Genomic DNA, 25852 nt, shown 5'->3' on the forward strand with positions numbered 1-25852 from the left:
AAATGTAGGAGCTGTTGGTGAAGCCTACTGCAGTTGTGAAGAAACAATGGGATAGAAGTATCACTGAAAATCTAGGTTGTTTTCTCTGATATCCCCCTAAATCCTCTTTCATTAACACTGCAGTAAATTCTCTCATTAACATTCCCATGATCAACTATTAACAACCTTTTCTTCTCCTTTCTTCCTCTCCTTCCTCTCCAAAAGTTGTTATGAAAAAAAAAAAAAAAAAAACTGACATGAACAATGACACTCTCTTTCCATTCCTTTCGTACATGACTTGAGTCTTCATATAGTAGCTGAACACTTATAGTGTATTTATTTGTTTTTATTTTTAATTGTGATATATTTTTAGCACTTTTTATCCAGTAGGTTTTAACAGATTTTATATATTTTAAACTGTTAATCACAATTACTTTGTATATTTCTGTAATAAATTTTCATCCAAATTGGTCAGTATCTGCAAGACTGCATATATACCTGGTCTGAGGTTTCCAAAACAACCATTTGTGGAAATGAAAATGGAATGTTATTAAATTACCAAGAATTCTGTATTTTTTAAGATTTACTTAAAAGAATGAGGGAGGGTATTTCAATTTTTATAATTTAAAATTTATAAACATCAATTCTTAAATACACTGACACAGAAAAATAAGTACAACACAATGTAAACTAACTACATTAAAAATACCACAATTTTTGTACTTACATCAACCACAACCATCTGTATCCGTGATATAATGAGAATTCTATCCTTTGTTGGCTGTGATACATAGACATAACGATCAGCAACATTAATTGCTTGTCCCCAGGAGCAATTTACACCCCTATCTCCACAAACATATTCCTGAGTGCCTGGAATGATGTCGGTACTTTGAATTTGATGATAAAGCCTGCAGTTGTCAGGATCATATACTGACACCCCCCAGTCATGAAAGGTAAAAAACCTGTGTTCTTCTGCTGGAGCAGCTGGATGGGAAAGAGATCAAATTCATTAGAGTTCTTTGTATTAAAAACATAAAATATTCAGTTCATTCATTTGATTAACCCAAATCTATAGTGACATTCAAAGACACTAAATATACTTTATTGTAAGTCTCATTAACTTTATAGGTGTGTCTATCAAGTAATGAGACTGATTTTTAAATAAATATACCTGAACTTGTACATCCAAGTAAGTGTTGTCTCCCCCCTCCCCCAAATTCAAAGCAGTCATCTTGGGAGTCACTTATTCCAACAATGCTGCTGTTGCTAAAAACATTTCTAAACTCCTCTTTAGAATCTGATTCCAGCTCCTGCATCAGTTTCCTTTGAATATGAGTGTAGAAGAATCTTGATGGTGGTGTTCCTACCCACTTGAGAGCAGATTTGATTTCTGAAAACAACCAAAGGTCAAGTCTGATAAAGAAGTTTGGTGATGAAGTTGAGTAATATTGTTTTTGGTCAAAAACAATATTAGTCAACTGTGCTGGAGCAGTGCCATGGTTAAGAAACCAACTGGACCACAGTTCATCTCTTTTGCAACACACAAAATTTCTATGTAAAATTTCTGCATAGACTGTGCCTTGTTTGAATTCGGAATGAACAATGCCAAATTCACTCTATGTCCCATTGATGATAAAGAAACACATTGATATTTTCCTCATTTGTGATTTTTGACCAATAAGACTTCAAAGAAAATAATTTTCAAATAATTACAATTTGATGTATCCACTAGAGTCTTGGGGATGCTAGAGAATTCCAATGAAGAATGACATGTTGCTGAACCATATTGGAAACTGTTTGATTACTAGTTACTACTTCCCTCAAAAATATGCTATTTGTTCAGCTTTCACTGAAGATCTTAAAAATTACTAGCTCTTCAATGTTTCTGTTTATCATTCAAAATGCAAGGCACAGTCTCTGCAGGCCATCATTTTCATACTTAATCATCTATCTGAATGAACCAAATCTCTGATCCAAGTGCATTTACTTGTCCTGTGGGTAATTAACCTTTCGTACCAATCAAAAACCTTGTTATTGGTATTACTTCATCCACATAAGCTTCTTTTAATATGTCAAGTGTCACACAAGCCGATTTAACTTACACAAACCACAAGTTTGAAATATTGATATTACAAAAGACTGTTTATTAGGAAAACTTTCAAGCTTAAAGGCAACAAAGGCCTTTGGAGCTGACTGCATATATCCATTAATTCTGAGAGAGAGAGAACATTGAACGAACAATTAAGACTATTCAATGAGAGAATCATAATTAACTCAGAGGAGATTCCTTTGAACTGGAGAAATTTCAATGTATTACCAATCCATGCAGGCAGTTGAACATTGAATGAACAATTAAGACTATTCAATGAGAGAGTCATAATTAACTCAGAGGAGATTCCTTTGAACTGGAGAAATTTCAATGTATTACCAATCCATGCAGGCAGTTGAACATTGAATGAACAATTAAGACTATTCAATGAGAGAGTCATAATTAACTCAGAGGAGATTCCTTTGAACTGGAGAAATTTCAATGTATTACCAATCCATGCAGGCAGTTGAACATTGAACGAACAATTAAGACTATTCAATGAGAGAGTCATAATTAACTCAGAGGAGATTCCTTTGAACTGGAGAAATTTCAATGTATTACCAATCCATGCAGGCAGTTCTAAGAGCAAAGTGGACAACTACAGGCTAATCAGTCTGATTTCAATGGTAGGGAAAATCATGGAGATTAAGAATAAGAATGGAGGTACCTAAGGTCTTTAAGGTCTCTTCAACTGAGGCTGTAATTACCACTTATGCAGAGAGCAGTCCCTCATATTTAAGGTTTTTCAGGATACTCAATGCAAAGGGCCCATTAATAAACACTTAATCCCTTAAGACAGTACACAATAAAAGAATAATTTTTTCAATGCAGATATCCAGTGGTAGTTTTTACCTCAGCATTCTCTCCACTAGAATATCATAACCACACAAAAATTATTCATTGTAGCTTGTCTTAATAGTAATATTCACATGCAAAAAGCTTCTATTGACATTATTTTTCTGACATACAAACTCACTTCCAAGTTCTCTTAATTTGTAATGAAATTTTTATTTCTCTCTTTAATTAAGCATCCATTTTGAACCATCCATCCCACTCATATGAATGGGATGGATGACTTAAATTACCACCAAGAAAGAACAGTGTTTCATAAACTTCTCTGCATCTAGCAAACATGAATATCATAAAATAAAAGAGATATTGTGCATATGTAGAATGTTTCCTTGGGGGATCAACAGCAATATTCCCATATTTATTCAATCACTGCATGTGTGCAACTTAATAGGGTACCGTTCACAGTTTTTATTGTGTCACTGTGTCTGTTCTTTCATTGATCTTGTACAGGTTAGCAAGTTTGTATAATTTTCAAGATTATTCATAAATAGTCTCGATAACTGGAAACATTCCTGTTGTCAAGGTGCCTTTAACTGAAATGAAGGAGGACGCATCCATCACATCATGGAAGCAGTTATCCTCGAGAATGATAAGCGATGGCACACACTTCATAGTCAAACACTACATTTATAACCACAAGCCTCTATTTCCAACAACTGATTGTTACCTGCACCAGTGTCAAGCGTTTCACCTCGTATGACCACCATGGCTGAGCACCTAGCATTCTTTGTTTTATAATAATACTCATTCCCCAACTGAAGAAGGACTACGCAAGTCCGAAAGCTTTTGTTAGATGTATTTATTTTTGTTTGCTTAACTTGTCTTTAACTAATATTAAAGGATTTTTGCTCAACATGGAGACAGAGGCCCTTTCCAATAGGTGGAATGCTTTGAACTTAATTTTAATTCAACTGGAATGGTATTCTGACCTGATTTAAGTGCCAATCTCTCTACCAATAAAATATGCAGATTTAATATTAAAGCTGAAAACAGAATTGCTAAGCGGATACAAACCATACTCTAAAAAGAATTTAGACAACAGTATTTTTTTTTTTAAATGCATCTTTATTCAGTAAATGAATAATCCTCAGTCCACCTCTGGTCTTAATGACAACTATATTCTACTCAGGTACACTACTTCAACCAATTTAGAGCAGCAGCTACTATTTCGTGCAACTTTGCCTTCACAAAAGTTTCTGGATGCAAAAATTAGCATTAGCAGAGGCATAGGATGCAAGAAAACAAGCTTATGCACCATTATTACCAAAAAAACCCCTCCCATTTCACCCATCCATTCACTCCAAATGCCTGTCTAGTTCATTCTTAAATTTCTTTAAGCTATCAAGATTGCTAGAACAGATGGAAGTCTGTTCTAGCAATGAACTACCGGCTGGCTAAAGGCAAATTTCCACGCATCTATTGTACAACTGTCTTTCCTCAATTTGAATCTATGCCCCCTCAGGTTCATAATCTAAGCAAGAGGAAGAATCCCATCAGCATTGAGTTTTCTCAACCCGTTAAAGTCCTTATACACCACAACTAGATCACCTCACAGGTGCCTAGTCTCCAGATGATGCAACTGCAGAACTTAAGCCTTTCTTGGTAAGAGCAACCCCTTTGTTCCCCTCACCAATCTTGTTGTCCTTCTCTGTACTCACTCAAACAACTCTACATCCTTCCTAAAATGAGGCTTCCAGACCTGTGCACAGTACTAAAGGTGTGGTCTGACCACTGCCTTGTATAATGGGATAATCACCTCCTTGTCCCTGCTAGCAAAATTCCTATATATCATTGACAAGACTCCATGACATGCTCTGTCTGCCTGTCTGTACTGCTCGGCAAACTTCATATCTGACTGCACAATTACCCCAGGTCTTTTTCATTCTCCACTTCATTGAATGTAGTACCACACAGTTGGTATGTTTCTCTTGGGTTATTGCTACCCATATGCAGTACTTTGCATTTGTCAATGTTAAACTTCAGTTGCCACTTAGCCCATTTGTCCAACTTATCTAGATTCTGTTGCAGTAGCATATGTTGTTAACAATCATTCCAACTTTTGTATTATCTGCAAACTTGGTCATCAAGCCTGAAATACCTTAGTCAACATCACTGATGAATACACAAAACAACAATGGGACCAGCACCAAATCCTGGGGAACTCCACTAATGTTAGTTATATTAATGTTAGTCTGTGAAGAGCAGTGTCCATTGATTACCACTCTCTGTCATCTCCCACTCAACCATCCCTGTATCCATTCTAGCAAATTGCCCTTAATGCCATACTGCTCCAATTTGTACAGCACCATTCCATTTGTGCAACAGCATCAAAAGATTTCCTTCAATCCAAGTATATGATATCAAAATTATTTTCTGCATCCAGTTCCTTTGTGACCACATTGTTGTTGTTATTTGGTTTTTAGGAGCATTAGCAACTAAGGCCATATTGTTCTGGGGATATGCGGTTGTCATTCCCTGACCTTTCCACATCCTCCGTAATTGGTGGTCATGGGCTCGAACCCTGGTCTAATCAAGAAGCGTGTGCTACGCACTGCTGCTCCTGCCTACCTGGCTATGGAGGCGCCAACCACGTTGCAGTATCCAATCAAATTGGTCAGACAAGACCAATAACAAACCAGACCTTTAACAAACCCATGCTGTGTCTTAACTATTACTGCAATCTTGTCTCGATGATCCTGCAATGCTTCTTTAACCAGTAACTCCATTATTTTCCCTGGAACACAAGTTAAACTAACAGGTCTATAGTTACTTGTGTCCCCTTTGAACCCCCTTTGTGAATTGAGGATACATTTGCACACCTCCATTCCATTGGGGACCCCCCTGAGTCCAAGGAAGCTCTCATAATTATGGCTAAGGGTTTACTTACCTCCTTTGCTGCCTCCTTTAATATAACTGGACAGATCTCACCAATCCAGGTGCCTTCCGTATGTTTAACTTCAACAATTTCTCCTCCACTTTGCTCTCACTTATTACAAAATCACTTAGCTGCCTGTTAGAGTTTGATAAACTTCTGGCATTCCCCTCCTTGAATAACCCCTCATGTGTGAATGTAAATGCAAAATACTCATTCAGTTTATCAGCTATGTGAGCATGATCATCAATAGTCAACCATCCATGTTAAGTGGTCCAATCTGATTCATCCCTTTTCTTCTAGAGTTTACATAAGTAAAGAACTCTTTGCTGTTTTTCTTTGCATCCTCTGCCAAAGATTTCTCGTAATCTGCATTCACCTGCCTAACCTCCTTTGTAACTTAATTACAGACCAGCTTATATCTGCCATAGGCCTCTGTGTCGTCTGATAATTTATATGCATCCCATGTATTTTTATTCTCTGCGACAAGCCTCATTAATTCATCTGTAATCCATTTAAGTCTAAACCTTGAACAGTATTTCTTAGTTGGTATGAAAAGCCTAGTAGCCTCTAAGATTAAGTCCCTGAAGGCTTCGCATTTAGAAGTCACTGTTCGTAACATCATCAGTTGATCTCGCTGTAGTCACCTTTACGAAAGCAAAAACCCTTCCCTTTATCCTTGATGGTAGTTACATCTTTAAGTAAATCCCACATCAGTACACTGTGATCACTCTCACCCAGTGGTTCCTTTATCTGCAAATTCTTAATGCATGAGGTGCAATGCACTGGATATGCTCTGATCTGACATTCCAGCACATCATAAGATCTTTCACAAGTTAAAGCAATGGTGCTGTTATGATCAAGTGAATTCTTAATGTTGTTCTGAAAACAAGCTTTGTGGCATGGAGCATTATAATGGTAATGTTAGATCCATTTCACAGGATTACCATACTACAGATAGTAAGGAAACTATGGTAAGTATGGAATTATGGTATAGTAAGGAAATCATGCTATATATAGTAAGGAATTGTTCAAAATAACAATGCCTAAAATAGGGAGGCACAATGCACAGAAATTGGTAGTAAAAATTGGCTTCATGCGGCTCCAGTAAATGCTGATAATATTAGGTTTAATAATCAGCAACAGTCACATTAAAGGGTGATTGGGCAGACATCAGTGAAAGGCCACAATTTCGATTCTGCCCATGCAATTTTATTAAAACACAGCAAAACAAGGAATGCAACACAATTTCAGTTGCTATTTAACTGATAGCTGGTATATGGATGAAACTTTTACCAGAACTAAAGGGGGGGGGAACATTTTGTATTCTTCAAATATCTTGCTATCTAAATTGTGTAGTAAAAATTGGCTTCATGCGGCTCCAGTAAATGCTGATAATATTAGGTTTAATAATCATCACCAGTAGAGCAACAGTCACATTAAAGGGTGATTGGGCAGACACCAGTGAAAGGCCAAAATTTCGATTCTGTCCATGCAATTTTATTAAAACACAGCAAAACAAGGAATGTAACACAATTTCAGTTGCTATTTAACTGATAGCTGGTATATGGATTTTACCAGAACTAAAGGGGGGGGGGGGAACATTTTGTATTCTTCAAATATCTTGCTATCTAAATTGTGTGTGTTTTTTTATTTATTTTTTATTATTTTTTTACTTATTTATGCAAGAAAGATGTTTATTCAAAATAAAGGAGGTCTGTTTCAATTTAAAAAAACAGAATGGACTTATCTATGCATTTTCGAAAATAAAACAATGATATTAACATCTGTTTATCGTAAGACACATAACTAATATATTTTGTCTAAAAAAATTTTCTTGAGAGAAACATATAAATCAGTTAACACTGTAATTTTTAAATACTGACAAATGCAAAGTACTGCATATGTGTAGAAGTAACCCCAGAGGAATGTATGTACCAACTGTGTGGTACTACACTTAGGATGGTAGAAAATGAAAAAGACCTGAGAGTAATTGTGCAGTCAGATATGAAGTTTTCTGAGCAATGCAGACAGGCTGCAAGAGCAGGTCATGGGATTTTGTCAATGATATATAGGAATTATGCTAGCAGGTAAAAGGAGGTGATTGTCCCTTTGTATAAGGCAATGGTCAGGCCATGCCTTGAGTACTGCATACAGGTCTGGACGCCTCATTTTAGGAAGGATGTAGATTTGCTTGAGCATGTACAGAGAAGGGCAACAAGATTGGTGAGGGGATTGAAGGGATCCTCTTACCAAAAGAGGCTTCAGTTATGCAAATTGCAGTGGCTGGAGACTAGGCACCTGCAAGGTGATCTGATTGAGGTGTATAAGGCCTTGAAGTATAATCACGGATTGAAAAAGACCAAACTCTCCAGCACATGACAGCACAACAAAACAAATGGCCGTCGGTGCCCAGCGGCTTTCACTCCCCCTCTTACGGCAGCAAGAGGATCAGAGTGGAAGCAGAGGATGCTAAGAATCTCTGGGTATGACCAGGTTGCCATGCATGGAAACTGAACTTGGCCTGTTACAACGTAAGATTGCTCATCGGCAAAGACAGGATATTAGAGCTGGAAAAGGAATTATAAAATGTAAATTGGAATATCATCGGTTTGGCTGAAACAAGAAGAAGAAATTGTTGTTTGGTTTTTTTTTTTTTAGGAGCATTAGCAACTAAGGCCATATTGCTCCGGGATATGCGGTGGTCATTCCCTGACCTTTCCGCATCCTCCATATTTGGTGGTGACGGGCTCGAACCCCGGTCTAATCAAGAAGCGTGTGCTATGCACTGCTGCTCCTTCCCACCTGGCTACGGAGGCGCCAGAAGAAGAAATGAATCACTTATAAGTTTATCAAGTAGAAATATGCTGTACACCAATGGAAACATTGAATGGAGTGAAGGTGGATTTGGCTTTCTGGTCCATAAAGATATAAAAAACATTTTGCAATTCAAAAGTTCACTAAGGGTGTCAAGACTACTACTCAGGATTTCGAAGAGGTACAAGCTAAAGGTTATAATGATTTATGCACCAACATCGAGCCATGATGATGAATAGGTTGAAGAAATGTACACCGAAATTGGGCGTCTTCTAGATGAGCAGAAAACCCACTCATTATGGGGGACTTTAATGCTAAGGTTGGAAAGAGACAAAACAGTGCAGAAAGGGGAACTATAAGAAATTTTGGAATTGGTGAAAGAGGCGAAAGACTTGTGGAATTTGCAGAATCTCAAGGAATGTCAGTAATGAACACTTTTTTCAAGAAAAGGGTGAATAGAAAGTGCACATGGAAGAGCCCAAATGGATTAAGAACTAATGAAATCGACTTCATCCTCACTAACAGAAGATATATCGTGAATGATGTTACTGTCCTGAACAAGGTAAATGTTGGAAGTGATCACAGAATGGTAAGATGTACTTGATATAGATGTAAGAAAAGAAAGGAAAAAACTGACTTGAGTAAATAATGCAAAGGTCTTTGAGATAACAGAAGAGGAGAAAAAGCAGTATGCACTGGAAGTCAAGAATAAGTTTGAGCTTCTGCAGACTGCTCAGGACCAAGATATCAACAAGGAATATTACAACTTTCTGAAAGTAATAAAGCCCAAGAAACCTATAGGTAAAAATAAATCCAAAGAAGAAAAAATTAGTCAAGAAACACTTGTCATGATGAACTGAAGACGACAAATGAAGAGCAAGATAAACACTGACAAGAAGAAAATTGAGTATACTGAGTTATGAAAAGCCATTAGAAAGAGACTCAGAGAAGACAAGAAGATTTAACAAAAGAAAAGTAGAACAAGCATTAAGGGAAAACAAAGGACTTAAATCAGCAGCCATGAGCAGTAATACAGAAAGACAAATGATACTGAAACTGAAGAACAGCGATGGCGTACTTATAAATAGCAGAGAAGGCATAATTTAAATAGCAGAAGACTACTATAGAGAATTATACAAGGAGCAAGGGAATGATGCCAGCAGTCGGGAAGATGGATCGCAAATTAGTAACACATATGACATACCTGATATCCTTCCTGATGAGGTAGAACACGCGTTGAAGAAAATGAAGAATCAGAAAGCCATGGGGAAAGATGAAGTTACTGTAGAGTTGTTAAAATTGGGAGGAAGAGGAACACAAAAACTGGCAAGACTCTTCACAAAATGCATTAGAAAAGGTGTGATGCCTAAGGAGCGGAATAATGCAATTGTAGTTTTGCTGCATAAGAAAGAAGATAAATCAGAAATTGGAAATTTGACCAACTAGCTTGTTATCCCATATCTACAAGTTGCTCACAAGGATCATTACTAACAGATTAGAAAGAATACTTGATGAGAATCAACCGAAAGAGCACGCTGGCTTTAGGATAGGATTCTCAACTATGGATCACCTTCATGTAATATCACAGCTAATGGAGAAAGCAAATGAATATAAAACACCATTATGCCTGGCATTTGTGGATTATGAAAAGGCATTTGACTCCATACAGCATAAGGCAATGTTTCAGGCACTGGAAAGACAAGGCGTAGACACCCCATACATTATGATTTTGAAGAAAATATGCGAGAATGTTACCTCCTTTATTAGGCTAGACAAAGACAGTAGCAAATTTAAAATCGAGAAAGGAGTTCAACAAGGGGAGATAATATCTCCAAAGTTGTTTACTGTTGCCCTTGAGGAAGCTTTCAGAAGATTGGACTGGTCGCAAAAAGGAGTCAATGTGAATGGAGAGTACCTAAACCATTTACAATTTACAGACGACACTGTGATCATAAGCCACGATCCCAAGTAATTAGAGGAAAATCTTAATCAGTTATGCAGAGTTAGTAAGGATTTTGGTCTAAAGATGAGTATGGCTAAAACAAAAGTAATGATGAACAAGAATACCACAGAAAGGGAAATAATGATTGAAGGAGCAGTAATTGAAAAGGTGGAGTCATATACTTATCTGGGACAAGTCATTAGCTGTAAGAATGATAAATGACCAGAAGTCAAGAGAAGAATAAATATTGTATGGATAACATTCAGGAAATATAGTCACATACTGAGGAGCAATATCCCAATTTGTCTGAAACATAAAATAATGAACCAATGTATACTCCCCACCATGACTTACGGAAGTGAAACATGGGCACTCACCAAAAGAATGGAAGAGAAGATGAGACCTACACAGCAAAGAATGGAACAAATTATATTGGGAATCAGACTGTTAGATAAGAAGAGAAACACATGGATTAGGCAGCAAACTCAAGTAAAGGACAGTCTTATCAAAACTAAAGAACTAAAATAGTCTTATGCAGGACACATAGCTCGAAGACATGATGACAGATGGACTAAGAAAATAACAGAATGGTACCCTCCCAAGAGGAGCTAGAAGAAAACCTGGAAGACAACGACGGAGATGGACAGATGAAATTCATGAGTCTGTGGGTAGTAAATGGATGGCCATTGCACAAAACGGAAGGAACTGGAAAGTTGCTGGAGAGGCCTTCATCCTGCAGTGGATTCAAAATGGATGTTGATGATGATGAAGGCCTTGAATGGGTTGAGCACGCTGAATTCTGATGGGATTCTTCCACTTGCTCAGATTATGAACCTAAGGGGGCATAAATTCAAATTGAGGAAAGACAGTTGTAGAATAGATGTGCAGAAATTTGCCTTTAGCCAGTGGTGGTTAATTGCTGGAATAAACTTCCATCTGTCGTTGTAGAAGTTAATAGGTTAAATAAATTCAAGGAAGAACTGGAAAAATATTTAGAGGGAATGGTTGTGTGAATTTTTTTTTTTTTTTGGCTGATGCTACATAAGCTCATACACTTGCTTTCTTTCATCACATGCCACTATTACTGCACTTTACTGTAAAAATTTAACTCAGTTTTATTGCAGTTACAAAAGCATTAATGAAAAATGAAGAAATGTTTGTCTACGTGTAAATCCTAAGTAAATCACAATAATATTCCTATAATATCCACGAAATCCTGATTTTACGTCAGGGGTGAGAAGACTAATCATTTAAACCTGTACGAGGTTGGCAGGATTTAACTAGGGGAGGGGAAGGGGGAAGAGAGGAAAGAGGAGAACAATTAATAAATTCTTCCAGAAAATATCCTGCCAGTACTTTTTTTTGGCAAATATTTCATTGTAATGCAGCAAAGTGTATCTTGGCAAGAAGCAGTGAGGAGGAAAAACTGAAGTACAATAATTCCAATTTAGAGAAAATTAACAACTTACTAGGAGTAGGTTGATCTTGAACAACTAGGGAACTGATGTCTCGAGTCGATCCTGCAGGATTAGTGGCTATACACATGTAGGCACCAGTATCACTATAAGTTATTTTGCCTACAACAAGAGCTGTACTATTGCCTAAAAAAGACAGAGAAGATTTAATAAAAAAGGAAAAAAAAAAAAAAAAAAGGAGGGTTAATGCACCATTAAAATTTTTTCTCTTATTATTATTTTAACTATTCTACAGATACAATGAATACTCTATAAATACAGTGCAAACTAGTCTCGGCATTTACTAGAAGCAGACAAAAATTATCAAATTGTAGGCTTACCAACAATAGTATATTTCTCTGAAGACATTTTAAGTTCTTCATCATTTTTTAACCAAGAGACTTTAGGTGCAGGAACACCAGTCACGTGACATTCCATTTGTGCTAATTCGCCAGGTGCTCTAGACTGTAGCTTTGGTACCACATGCACTTCAGGAATAGCTACAGAGAAGAAAAAAAATCAAGAGATGAAAATAATATAACTTAAGTATAGTATATTGTATCTTGCATTTTAATCATCAAGATCAAAACACATAAGCCATTATAAAGTTATTTAAGTTTATTTTGCCAGTGTACAAACATGTATAGGGGAACCCTGGGACATAACAATGGAACATAATTTTTTTTTTTTTTTTGGTTTTTTTTGGTTATAACTCCTATTGCATTTAACATATTTTGTTGGATTAATTGTTCTTGTGAAACATGCTTTATGATAAAATTCCTGGCACCTGTATTTAATGTTAGTTCACACCAGAATCCTCAATAAATGAATAAAATAAACTTTATCACATTTCATTTTACCCCACCCATGGGATACAATGAAATCCTACTCTTCCACAAGAGCAAAAATTTGCTGTCTATGAAAGTTAATTCATGGCCTATGGTACCTTTTAAAAGTCTCACCACTTAGGGTTAAAAGTATGAGGGCTGTTCAATAAAGAATGACCATAATTTTTCATTAACAACCATACTGCCATACTAAGCAACCAACATTTCTCTGAGCTGTGGAATTTAAGACCAAACCAAGCTGCATCATATAGCAACTATGCAGTTGACTTGTGCGTATGGTGGTCAGTCAAGTTTATGCCTGTTCAATTTCACATATGTAACAATGGACGTGACACAAGAGGAACAGTATGCTGCTCTCAAACTTTGTTTCCATCTCAAGAAAACATCAGCTAAAATATATGGTGAATCTATACTTCCATATAGCATAGCTCACAGGTGGATTAGAATATTTGAACATGGAAGTGTTTCAATCACAAAAATCAGTGGTCCTGAATTCCAACAACTGCTGTCACCACAGAAACCATAAACACTGCTTCTGTAATCATGAGAGAAGATTGTTGTATAATAGTAAGGCAACTGGCAGAGATGTTGAGAATATCAATAGGAAACATTCATGGTATTCGCTATGCTGGGTTTCAAGACTACTCACACCTGAGCAATAGCAAGTTCACATGGAGGTTTGTCAGGAGCTGCAATGGATGGTTACTGAAGATGGTGAGATTCATCATTTTGACCCATAAAATAAATAAGCTCTGTTTGGAAGTCTGTCATTGCCAAAACTCAAAAAATGGTTTACCACACTTTGCAGGATGACATTCATCACAAACAACCAAAGCTGAACATAGGTGGGTGGTTGCTGCATCATGACAATGCAAGACCTCGCACTTCTCTATCACCATCAAGTACTTAATCAGCATTCAGCATTAATGTCAAATGTGCTCCTCATCCACCCGTAATTGTGGATGAGGAACTTGCAAACCTGTAATTTTTTTTATTTCAAAGTTAAAGGAGTTGTGAGGAAAAATTTCCAATTGTCAGAAGTAAACACATTGGAGGCGATTCTGAAATACGTGTCAAAAAATGATTTTCACCATGTTTTTGAATAAAGGAAAAAACTTTGGAGCAAGTGAATTTCATCAAATGGGGACTACTTTGAAAAACACCATCAACATATGGATGATTAATAAAGGTATGTTTATGTTGTGAAAATATTATGATCTTTATTGAACAGCTCTCATATCTTGCTCCTATAGCTTTCAGCTCATAGTCAAAGGTATAAGGACTTGAGAATGTGGGGATCAGTGTAATTGTTCATCATGACCCCCCCCTCAGACTATTATTCCAATAGTGGTCCCCAACGTTACTGGGATGGGAGTGCATTTTCAGGAGTGATTGTACAATTAAAATGTTGGCTTGTCTTCATACTAGCAAAATTGTGTCCACACAAAATCAGAAGGGATCATTTAAAGGGGATAAAACCATTGGTCATCTTGCATAGCATTAGCATTAGTAGAGGCATTTGATGCAAGAAAGCAAGCTTATGCAGCATCAGCCAAAAAAAAAAACAAATAAATAAATAAAAAATAACCACTTCCACTTCACCTCTCTGTTCGTTCGAAATACCTGTCCAGCTTAGCCTTAAACTTATTTAGGCTATCAACTTCCACGACAAGGGATGGAAGTCTATTCCAGCAACCAATCACCCGCTGGCTAAAGGCAAATTTCCTCACGTCTATCCTACATCTGTCTTTCCTCAATTTGAATTTATGCCCTCTCAGGTGATTATTCTGAGCAAGAGGAAGAATCCCATCAGCACTGAGCATACTCAAACCATTCAAGGCTTTATACACCTCTATCAGATCACCTCGCCGGTGCCTAGTCTCCAGACACTGTAATTTGCAAAACGTAAGCCTTTCTTCGTAAGAGCACCCCTTTGTTCCATTCACTAATCTTGTTGCCCTTCTCTGTACTCGTTCCAGCATCTCTACATCCTTCTTGAAATGAGGCCTCCAGACCTGTATACAGTACTCTAGGTGCGGTCTGACCATTGCCTTATACAAGGGAATAATCACCTCCTTATCTCTGCTAGAAAAATTCCTATATATCATCGACAATACATCATGAGCTACTCTTGCAGCCCGTCTTCAGGAAAGGATAGGTTCCTTTCCTGAAGCCTTATATAAAATATTGTCAAAATTATCAAGACACTCCTGAGATTTGGGAAAAATGAACTATACTAGCCATCCACAAGTCAGGAAAAAGGTATAAAATCAAATGTGTTTAAACTAGAAGTAAACAGGTCAACAAAATATGGTAGATGGGTTGACCTTATTGAAATCCAAGGGGGAATCATCACAAGAAGCCATATTAGCCATTGATCTGTTCATGCAATTTTAGCAAAACTGCAATACCCTAGATCAACAGTGGCTGACATAATCACCAAATGGAAACATGGCACTACCTACACCCAAGAGACATTCAGATAGATGCATAAATTAATGAAAAGAAACCAGAGGATATTCAGCAAAGCAGTAAGTATATCAGGAGTTCAGGGAAGCCACAGGAACTGATAATAGCACAATAATGACATACAGAGAACTGCTATGCAGTTGATATGCTAATATCAGTACCTGATATTAGCACATCAACTCCTGCTGACCTGGTTGAGAGTATTCAGCAAGGACTAACAAGTCTACTTATATTTAACGATGATAAATGAAATGAGGAGTGTCATCACACTGTCAGACAGTGGAGTTGAACCACTGTTTCAGGTGCCATCCTACCAAAATATACATATATATGAGGGGTGATCATTTAATTCACGGACTGGTGCAAGATTTTATGTTTACCACACAAAACCTTCCATAACTGCCACTCTCTCTGACTGCTACTGAGCAGACTCTGTGTGCGTATGCCAGTGCTTGTTGAGCTGGTGTTGCACAAAGAGTTTTTTTAGCCACGTGTCTCTGATGATCGTTTTGAAGCAAGTATCATGTTGGACACAGATTTAATGGCGATATGTTTGGGTCAGATGGGGCTTAAATGCATTGGAAACAGTTAAAGAGGTGAATGAACCATACGGTAACAAGAGCCTTGGTAGGACAGCCATTTTAAATGGCACAAACGATTCAGTGAAGACAGATGACCCAAGACCTGGTCAGCTTTCCTCCTGAAAAACTCAGCAAATCACAAAAGCTCAAAAAATCTATGAAGACAGGTGAATTAGACTTCAGGAATTAGCTGTTAGGAATGCCCAATTCATACGGTAGTGTTCACAATATTGTGAAAGATCACCTGAAAATGTCGCAAATCTATGTACACTGGATTCCACACAATTTGACTCCAGAACTAAAACAGCAAAAAGTAGACTTATGCAAAGAAAGGATTGATTGTTTTGAAACAGGATCCAAACTCTTAAATCGAATAGTGACTTATGATGAAACTTGGATTTTTCACTATGATCCAGAGACAAAACAACAGCTGAGTGTGTGGAAGCACTCTGATTCATAAAGACCTAAGAAATTTCGAGTTTCTCGTTCTACTGACAAACAAATGGTCCTTGTGTTTTTTGACAAAAAACAAAAAGAAAACAACGAGAAACGTCAAGAACTTTCCGGTGTGAAGTAGTTTCTCCATCAAGACAATGCCAGGCCTCATACGGCTAATGTTGTGCAGCCAGTGATCACTGTCATAGGTGCCGAGGTACTGCCACATCCCCCTTATTCACCAGACTCAGTTCCATGTGATTTCTTCCTGTTTCTACATCTGAAAAAAGCTCTGAAAGGCAAGAGTTTCGCATCCAACAACAATGCTCGCAGAGCCACAATGGAAGCACTTTGCAGTCTTTCGAAAAATGGCTTGCAAGAAGCATTTAATGTGTGGATGTGATGGTGGCAAAAGTGTGTAAAGTTTGCGGGAGAGTATTTCAAGAAGGAGAAATCCACAGAAGATTCAGATGATGACAATTAAGATAAGATCTTGCACCGTTCCGTGAGTTAAATGATCACCCCTTGTATATAGATACATTTAACAATGATAGACAGGGTATTACACAGAACTGGATTTTATGAAAAGCCTACAGCATACAAACAAAATGTCATGGCACAGTGTGCACAGCACTGAGTAATGCATAATCCATCAAAAGTAGTCTCCCAAAAACAAAACTCCACACGTCAGAACTATGTTTGGGTCTGACATATGTGCAGGGAATGTTATTTATCAGCCATCCCAACAGCAAAGTTTGATGGAAGTGCTTTCACCACCTGGGGTTGTTTATTGTAGTTTGGGCTTGGACCACTAGTCATCATTCCTGAAATAATGAACTCCATGTGGTACAATGACATTCTGGACAATTCCAATCTTCCATCAATGTGGCAGCAGTATGAAGAGGGGCCCTTTTCTGTTTCAGCATGACAATGCACTATGCCATACTGCACAACATGTAATGACTTATTCTGAAGATATAGTCAAAAGTTTCACTGACCTGCCCAGAGCACATACCTTAACCTCACTGAACAACTTTGGAAAGAACTGGCACAGCGTGTCACACAACATGTCCAAGTTTGCAGACGATACAAAGGTTGGCAGGGTTGTTAAGGACACTACTGATGCTATGCTTCTGCAACAGGATCTGGAAGGGTTGAGCAGATGGGCTGAGAGGTGGCAAATGAAGTTTAACATTGACAAATATAAAGTACTACATATGGGAAACAGCAACCCCAGAGCAGTGTACCAATTCTGTGGTACTACACTGACAGTGGTAGAGAATGAAAAGGACCTGGGGGTAATTGTGCAGGCAGATATGAATTTCTCTGAGCAGTGCAAAAGGGCTGCAAGAGTAGCTCATGGTGTCTTATCAATGATATACAGGAATTTTTCTAGCAGGGATAAGGAGGTGATTATTCCCTTGTATAAGGCAATGGTCAGGCCACACCTTGAGTACTGTATACAGGTCTGGAGGCCTCATTTCAAGAAGGATATAGAGCTGCTGGAACGAGTACAGAGAAGGGCAACAAGATTAGTGAATGGAACAGAGGGTTGCTCTTACGAAGAAAGGCTTAAGTTTTGCAAATTACAGTGTCTGGAGACTAGGCACCAGCGAGGTGATCTGATAGAGGTGTATAAAGCCTTGAATGGTTTAAGCATGCTCAATGCTGATGGGATTCTTCCTCTAGCTCAGAAAAATCACCTGAGAGGGCATAAATTCAAATTGAGGAAAGACAGATGTAGGATAGACGTGCGGAAATTTGCCTTTAGCCAGCGGGTGGTTGGTTGGTGGAACAGACTTCCATCCCTTGTCATGGAAGTTGATAACCTAAATAAATTTAAGGCTCGGCTGGACAGGTATTTCAAACGAACGGAGGGGTGAAGTGGAAGGTTTTTTTTTTTTTTTTGGCTGATGCTGCATAAGTATCAGCCAAAAAGCTTGCTTTCTTGCATCATATGCCTCTACTAATGCTAATGTCTGCAGTCAGTAGCAGATTGACCACTATACTGAAGGAAGAGTGGATTAAAATACTGCCTTCTTATCAAAAACTAGTTCAGAGTCTATGCAGTGTATAATTAAGTCCACCACAGACAGGTTGAAATGTTATTAAATATTGTATCATTAAAAGGTTCTTTGAAACATGCGGGTATCCAGTTACTTTTGGCTATGTAATGTGCATACAGTCTGACTTGAAACTCATTCCACGGTTGCTGAGAGCTCAAGGCAGCTGTCTGACTGTCACCTTCTTAATACATCTTGTTGTTAGGACCAGAAAGCATGTTGTAAACGTAACTGATCTTAAACTTGCCTTCAAGAATCCTGTCTCCCAATGTGTCAGGACTCAAAACTTCAAGATTATGGAAACACATCAGGTGTAAGAAGAGGTACCTTCAAGGTCGCCAAAATTTACCCCAATCCATCAATCCCAATGTTGTTTGAAGGCTATTTTGGCTATATTGCTCTTACCAATGTATTTTACAATGTGAAAACTTTCATTACAGGTCCATTAATGTAAACATTCTATAAGGATGCATTGTGCTGCAGTTGAGGAATGATAGTGTAAGCATTGTGGAGGCCCATCATGTGAGTAAGAAAAAAAAAAGTCAAATAAGTAACAGCAATGATGTGCACTCCAGTAACAATGATTTATTCCTATCCATTTACTTTAAAGCTACAGCTCTACATTTTTAGTTCTTGTTTGATTTTACTTATGTGGGACTGCCATAACAATGTTAATTGCTTCTGGATTGCTTTACATATGACAGGCTTGTAGTCAAGATATGACTTGTGTGGATGATAGAGTTATGGATGTTTGGCAGAATAATTGACATTCTTGTTTCTTACTATTCCAGAACATCCTTGTATTCAACAAAATTTTACTATTTGCTTACTTCTCTTGAACTGGAGCAGCTGATGTCTTGTGTACAGATGAAAGTGCAGGTGAAGGGTGTGTGTGTTCTGTAATGTAGTTACAGTAATACCCCGACTTACGCTACCCCGACTTACGCGAACTCGGAGTTACGCGGTTCTTGATTTTTTCGTTTGGCAACGCTGCCGCCCACTATCTTCAAGGTCGTTTTTCATATGTTATCGATATACGGTACGACGGCGGAGAATGAGAGCGAAAGATGAACAAAATTCAACTTTGCTGCTTTTATGTTTTTTATATCAGTGAAGGGGAAACACATTTCCAACACAATTCCAGCTATCGGTATAATCGCAAATGCAATTAGATCGAGTTTACTACCAGTTTATAACAGATTTCACTAGCAGAACCGCAACTGGATTTTTTATTGTTTTATGGTAGTAACCCCTAGAAATGTGAGGTGTTAATAGTGTATCTCTGCCTTTATGGTGTTGTTTATTCAGTTGCTACATCCGCGCAGCTTTGTTTATGCGTATCAAGCGTGCCTCCTCGTTTTGTAATTGTGCTTTATTCCCTAAAAATGAGTAAAATACTTAAAAGGTGTGAAAAGGAAGCGTACTGGTGAAGACACTGCAGATTCAGAGAGAAAAAGAAAAGCAATTATCGATAAACAGAGGCGGACTGGGTCAAAAATTCTTACCCGGGAAAATTTATAGTGGCCTCATACTATGGTTTATGGCCAAAATCACACCGGCCCACCGGGGTTTCCCCGGTAAGGCTTATGGCCAGTCCGCCTCTGTCGATAGAGAAAAAATATGAAATTGTGAAACGCTTTGAGCGAAATGAAAGACCATGTGATATTGCACGTGCTACAGGCCTAAATGAGGCAACGGCGAAAAGCACATGACAATTGCAAACTTGACAGGTTGAAAATTGAAAAGGGCTCAATTGTAAAGGGCTTAAAAATTTTAGAAAACAGACTCCAACGAAGAACGCGTTATAGCTACAAAGCAAGGAATAAAAAAATTATTAGCTTGCTACGAAGAAATTCTGCGTGAAAAAAAGAAGGCGCTGTGTCGTCAGACGAATTTGTTAGATTTTATGAAGCCATCGACATCGAAATAACTTTTTAACGTAAGTCATTTGTTTTTTAATACATATTTTGTATTAATATGTATAAAGAACTGCAATTTTATTAATATTTTTCTTCTAAACTAGGTGTTTTTGTTAGTCCTTGGTCCCAATTAAGCAAAATTTATATGTATTTATATGCAAAGTTGTACCCCGACTTACGCGAATTCGACTTACGCGATTTTCGTCGGACCCACCTATCGCGTAACTTCGGGGTATTACTGTATTACATAAACTACTGGTGTATATTTGAAAGTAATATGAGTTGGATGAAATTGATATTGTTTAAAATCATATTGTGAATTCCTATGTTAATTACAAGAGGAAGTCAAATATCATACAAAAAAGTATGCAATTATATTTAAAAAACAAAGCTGCAATTTAAACACTATCTTTATTATGGTGCATGTTTTAATTCCTAATTAGTATTATAACCTATGGAAAACAATGTTCTTTCAAGGATATTTTATGCTAATTTTTAAAAAAATAATTCTTAAAAGAAAAAGTACACATTTTTATTATATGCGTGATTTAAAAAAAAAGTACCACTGTGAAATAATTTTTGCTCCCCTTTCTTTTCAATTTCTCCTCTGTGCATGCTTTTTTTTTTTTTTTTTTTTCAGGAGCATTAGCAACTAAGGCCATAATTGCTCCGGGATACGGTGGTCATTCCCCAACCTTTCCGCATCCTCCGTATTTGGTGGTGACGGGCTTGAACCCCGGTCTAATCAAGAAGCGTGTGCTACGCACTGCTGCTGCTCCTTCCCACTTGGCTATGGAGGCGCCTCATGTGCATGCATGAGGACCAATAATCTCTCTATTTAAGATTTAAGCTCACACACTGTAATTTCCATTCCTGTGATCACGACACACAGTCGAAAAGCACTGTCTGCTTCAGGAAGGAAAATCATTTTTCAAAATTTACATTTAACTTTAATTGATTTTTTAATTAATTTTTTAAATTGATTTTTTGCTGTAATCATTTTGCATTAATCTTTTATTCATTTTAATTTCTGGAACGTATCATATGGAAGTGTTCTACGTATCATATTGAGATAAATTTCTCTTATTCTACTACAAATATTTATATAATTATATACATTTATTGGGATATAACTTTAGTGTTATATTTTTAATTGTATTGAAATTGAATCGAAATCATGCCTCAGACCAGAGCAGCAAAGCAAGCAAAAGGCTCGAGGTAGTGGGAGTTCTGTGGCTCAGGGGAGAAATGGGGGGAGGAGGTTGTCCTATGAATTACAGTCTTTAGAAATGTACTGCTTGTTTGATGTTTGTGGAGCTATCAGGAATGGGACATGATATTACCAAGGGAAATATCATGTGTGTGTGTGTGCTCAATGTAAGGAGTGTGAAGAAATAAGGCACTAACTCAGCATTGTTATGGGCTGAGTTGAAGAACAGGGTAGATGCCCTCGAAGGATTTATATTGAGGGGCCTATCAAGCTGTTGGCTGCCCACATCAACGTCATAGCTTGCACTTGATCATCAGGCAACACAGTGGGAATCCCCAAAGCAGAATGTGCTGGTCCAACAGGAACTAGTTGTTGTCGGTGACTATTGTCGGAAAAACAGGGAATATATTGTGCAAAAAGGATAGGTGGAAGAGGACAAAGGTATGTCTTCCAGGGGCAAAAGTTTATGACATTGTACAGTAGATATCACCTTTTAAGGGCACAAAAGGTGATATTGTTGTACATGTTGGCATCAATGATATTAAGAGTAGGAGAACAGCAGAATTACTTAACAAGTAGAGGTCAATGTTAAAAAAAGCCTTGAGTTAGTATTGAATTAGAAAGTGTCTACAATTCTGCCCAGACACGATAGGAGGGGGTATATGATGAGAGCCTTGTCAATCAATTCAGCCCTGGAGAGAATGTGCAAAGCTCATGGGGTAGAATTTTTCTCAGAGTGGTTTGTGCTTGTTAACAGGAGAGACTGCTTCTACAGGGATGGGATACACTTAAATAGAAAGGGTGCAAGGATATTTGCTGATGCTATCAAGCCAATGTTAGGTGGGTGAGAAAACTTCTAGCTTGGGGGGGGGGACACATGGACTAATAGATTAACATTAGCTGCTGGCAAAGATGAAAGTGATTCTTGCACTGCTTCTAATGGAATGTGCAGCAGCCTGGAAAACAAGGTGCTGGGGATTTCAGAGGCTGCTGGAAGTGATCGTGGAACAAGTAAATACACGGGCTGTGTTAGGTTAGCTAAGAATAAGAACAGGTGCTTGTGTTTACATCAATGCTAGGAGTTTAGTAAATAAATTTAATGAATTTGTGGTGTTGGTCAAAACATCAAAGGCAGATATTGTTGGGATATCAGAGATGTGGTGTCACAGAGATATAAGTAGCGGAGACGGTCTGCAAGAGTAGCTAATGGTCTCTTGTCAATGATATACAGGAATTTTTCTAGCACAGATAAGGAGCTGATTATCCCCTTATATAAGACAATGGTCAGACCACACCTTGAGTACTGTATACAGGTCTGGAGGCCTCATTTTAGAAAGGATTTAAAGCTGCTGGAATGAGTACAGAGAAGCGCAACAATATTAGTGAATGGAACAAAGGGTTGCTCTTATGAAGAGCAATCCTTCGTTCCATGGCTTAAGTTCTGCAAATTTCAGTGTCTGGAGACTAGGCACCTGCGAGGGAATCTGATTGAGGTGTATAAGGTGTTAAATGGTTTCAGCAAGCTCAATGTCAATGGGATTCTTCCTCTTGCCCAGATTAATCACCTGAGGGGACATAAATTGAAATTGAGGAAAGACAGCTGTGGAATAGATGTGCAGAAATTTGCCTTTAGCCAGTGGGTGGTTCATTGCTGGTACAAACTTCCATCTGTCGAGGTAGAAGTTGACAGCTTAAATAAATTGAAGGCAGAACTAGACAAACGTATGGAGCAAATGAATGGGTGAAATAGGAAGGGTGTTTTTTTTTTTTTTTGGCTGATGTTGTATAAGCTTGCTTTCTTGCATCATGTGTCTCTGCTAATACTAATAACTATTATAAGTCATTTTATAAATTTAACATACTAGAAGCATCTTGCATTTAGCACTCTTAATTGGGGCTGTAAAAAAAAAAAAAAAAGCACTAAGTCAATATGCATTAAGCAAAGGAGATTTAATGAAATTTACTGGCTGATTTTAAGGCACCATTTCTCGATACATCAATATTAAATGTAGTGGAAACACTTACTGCTATATTTACATAAACTTTAAATACATAAGAAAACTTGCCTTCAAATTACAAACCCTTATATGTATGCTGCATATAAATTATTTACAATAACAGCTTGCAATACTGGTAATTTTCAGATTGCTCAAAACTGTGTAAATCTAATGCTCTCCTAAATCCAGTCTTTTTAGAATGTACAATTTAGTTTTAAATAACAAGTTTTTTCTGATAGATTTTCACCTCCTTTGCATTAATAGCACTAGCTGACTGACTTGATCTCTTATAAAAAAGGTGTGGGGGACTACCTACATGTTAAACTAAAATAAATCATGCAGAAACAAAATGCATATAAACAACATGTAAATCAAACCTGAGTGGAAACAAAAACTAAACTGAAAACAACATTGTTCAGTAGGTAGTGCTATTGCTCGTGTACAGCTGAAAGCAATTCCCAATCATGAAAAAATAGCTCTTAAAAACAATTTTGATAGGCAACACTTCAATAAACTTCAATTAATTAGAATTCCTGAGTGAGTGCTCCCTTTTCCAAAATACTATGGGTAGAGGATGTATAAAGTGTATATTTTTGTAGTATACAAGAATGGTGCACATGACCATTGCATTTTTACTGGCACAGGAAACCTGTGGAAATACAAACAGTTGTCTGTTAATGTCCCAAAAGTTATTTTTATTCCCACAAAAATAACTTTTGGGACAATTAACAGACACCTTTCAAAGTTTCTCCTTGTCAGAAATTGGAAATGCTTTGCAGTATTTCGAGTTTGCACAGCAATTCTTGGCTGTTTCTGATTAATTACAGTATTGTTAAAGGTCAATTTTTAATAGAAATTCAAAGAACCCACATCTTTAAAGGCACGGACTATGAATTACAGTTGACTGCACATTGAAGAGCATCAAAAAGTTGTTTTTTGTCATCCATAATGTGACCTATGCTATAATCCATCAAAGGATTGTACTAATATGTTCTGGCTAATATATCAATAATTTGTGCAGGACTGAGTCAAATGCATTGCTGATTTTCAAACAGATAATGCTAAAGTTATTTATTTTCTGCATACAACTCATGAGTGACACTATCAATAATAGTTTATCAGGTTAGTTAAACAAGCTATTCCCTTTAAAAAACTGAGTTGTGTTCTCTTGAGAAACCATTTCTGTCTAAATGACACTACTGCATTCTTTATCACTGCCCCCATGATTTTTCTAATCACTGAAGTCAGACTGACCAGCCTGTAATTCATTTTTCATTTTTGGAACTGCCTTATGGACTGTCATTTCTCCAATAACTGGGAAGCACCCAAGTCTCGTGAAGCTCTCATGATTAACCTTAATGGTTTGGTGTACACTCTCTCACTGCTTCCTTTAAAATAACTCAGTATATGCAATTAACAACAGGCTCAAAGTTTTTCTAATAAACAATCATCTGATATTTCCGTATTGCTGATTTTACAATGCTTAGGTTTGCTAATACAGTTTCTCTTCAACCACGAAGGGATCCAATTTTAATCATTTCTGTGGTACTATTACAGACTTTTCACTAAAAAGAAAGTATCATGATGCAAATTTATCATTTCATAGACTGTGCTTTCATGTAGCATTTAATTTTTTATTTTAACAAAATGGTGCTTGTACACTATACCACTGTGTAAAGCATGGGGAAACAAAAAGGACTGGATTTCAATATGATCATCCATGAACGTCGAAAGAAGTGTTTATTCAGTTCTGCGCTGATTATCAACGAGTTTCACAATGTTTTCTTTCTTTGTAAAACAAATAGATTTTATGCAAAGATGGACTTTAAAAATAATTTTGTTGTACTGAATTTTTGTCTTAACTAATTTCATTCAGAGAAGACAAAACACTACTCGTTACATGAAATTATATATAAAATATTACCACTTTTGAGGCTTGACCAAATTCAATAGAAATATTTCTTGAATTTTTAAAAGGGAAATTATAGCAATAAAAAGGTGGGGATGTCAAAATAGACCCCCTTTTTATTATAACTAAAAATAGGTTACTAAGGGAAGTTGTATGGGACAAACTATTTTTTGCACTATCTCATTTTTAAAAAGTGAAATTTTCATTAAAATGGCATTTACTGCACTCAGATTTTAACTGCAATAAATGCTAGCACATTCATTTTAACTAGCACAAATGATTTGAAGCCATGATCCATAGCATACTGCAAGCATACAGATAGAAGAAAATTTAAGTACATACAGCAGATACTGAAAGATAAAGATAATGGCATTAAAGATAATGAAATCAGTATTAATAGAAGAGTTAAAAAC

The 25852-nt window shown here is 37.1% G+C and overlaps 1 protein-coding gene across 2 annotated transcripts in view; it reads right to left on the bottom strand.

Annotated features, from left to right (window-relative positions):
• The window catches only part of LOC150083734 (follistatin-related protein 5-like), a 494649-nt gene that overhangs the window by 29186 nt on the left and 439611 nt on the right, over positions 1 to 25852 (bottom strand). For both annotated transcript variants that reach the window (XM_090378180.1, XM_090378179.1), the window contains exons 9-11: positions 12350 to 12508; positions 12024 to 12155; positions 707 to 966 (exon numbers count right to left, since the gene is read on the bottom strand). In XM_090378180.1, the coding sequence (XP_090234306.1) occupies positions 707 to 966; positions 12024 to 12155; positions 12350 to 12508 (551 nt within the window). The remainder of the gene's footprint in view (positions 1 to 706; positions 967 to 12023; positions 12156 to 12349; positions 12509 to 25852) is intronic.

Source organism: Mastigoproctus giganteus, chromosome 7, assembly GCF_048544385.1.
Source record: "Mastigoproctus giganteus isolate SK-2022 chromosome 7, ASM4854438v1, whole genome shotgun sequence".
Lineage (NCBI taxonomy): Eukaryota > Metazoa > Arthropoda > Arachnida > Uropygi > Thelyphonidae > Mastigoproctus > Mastigoproctus giganteus.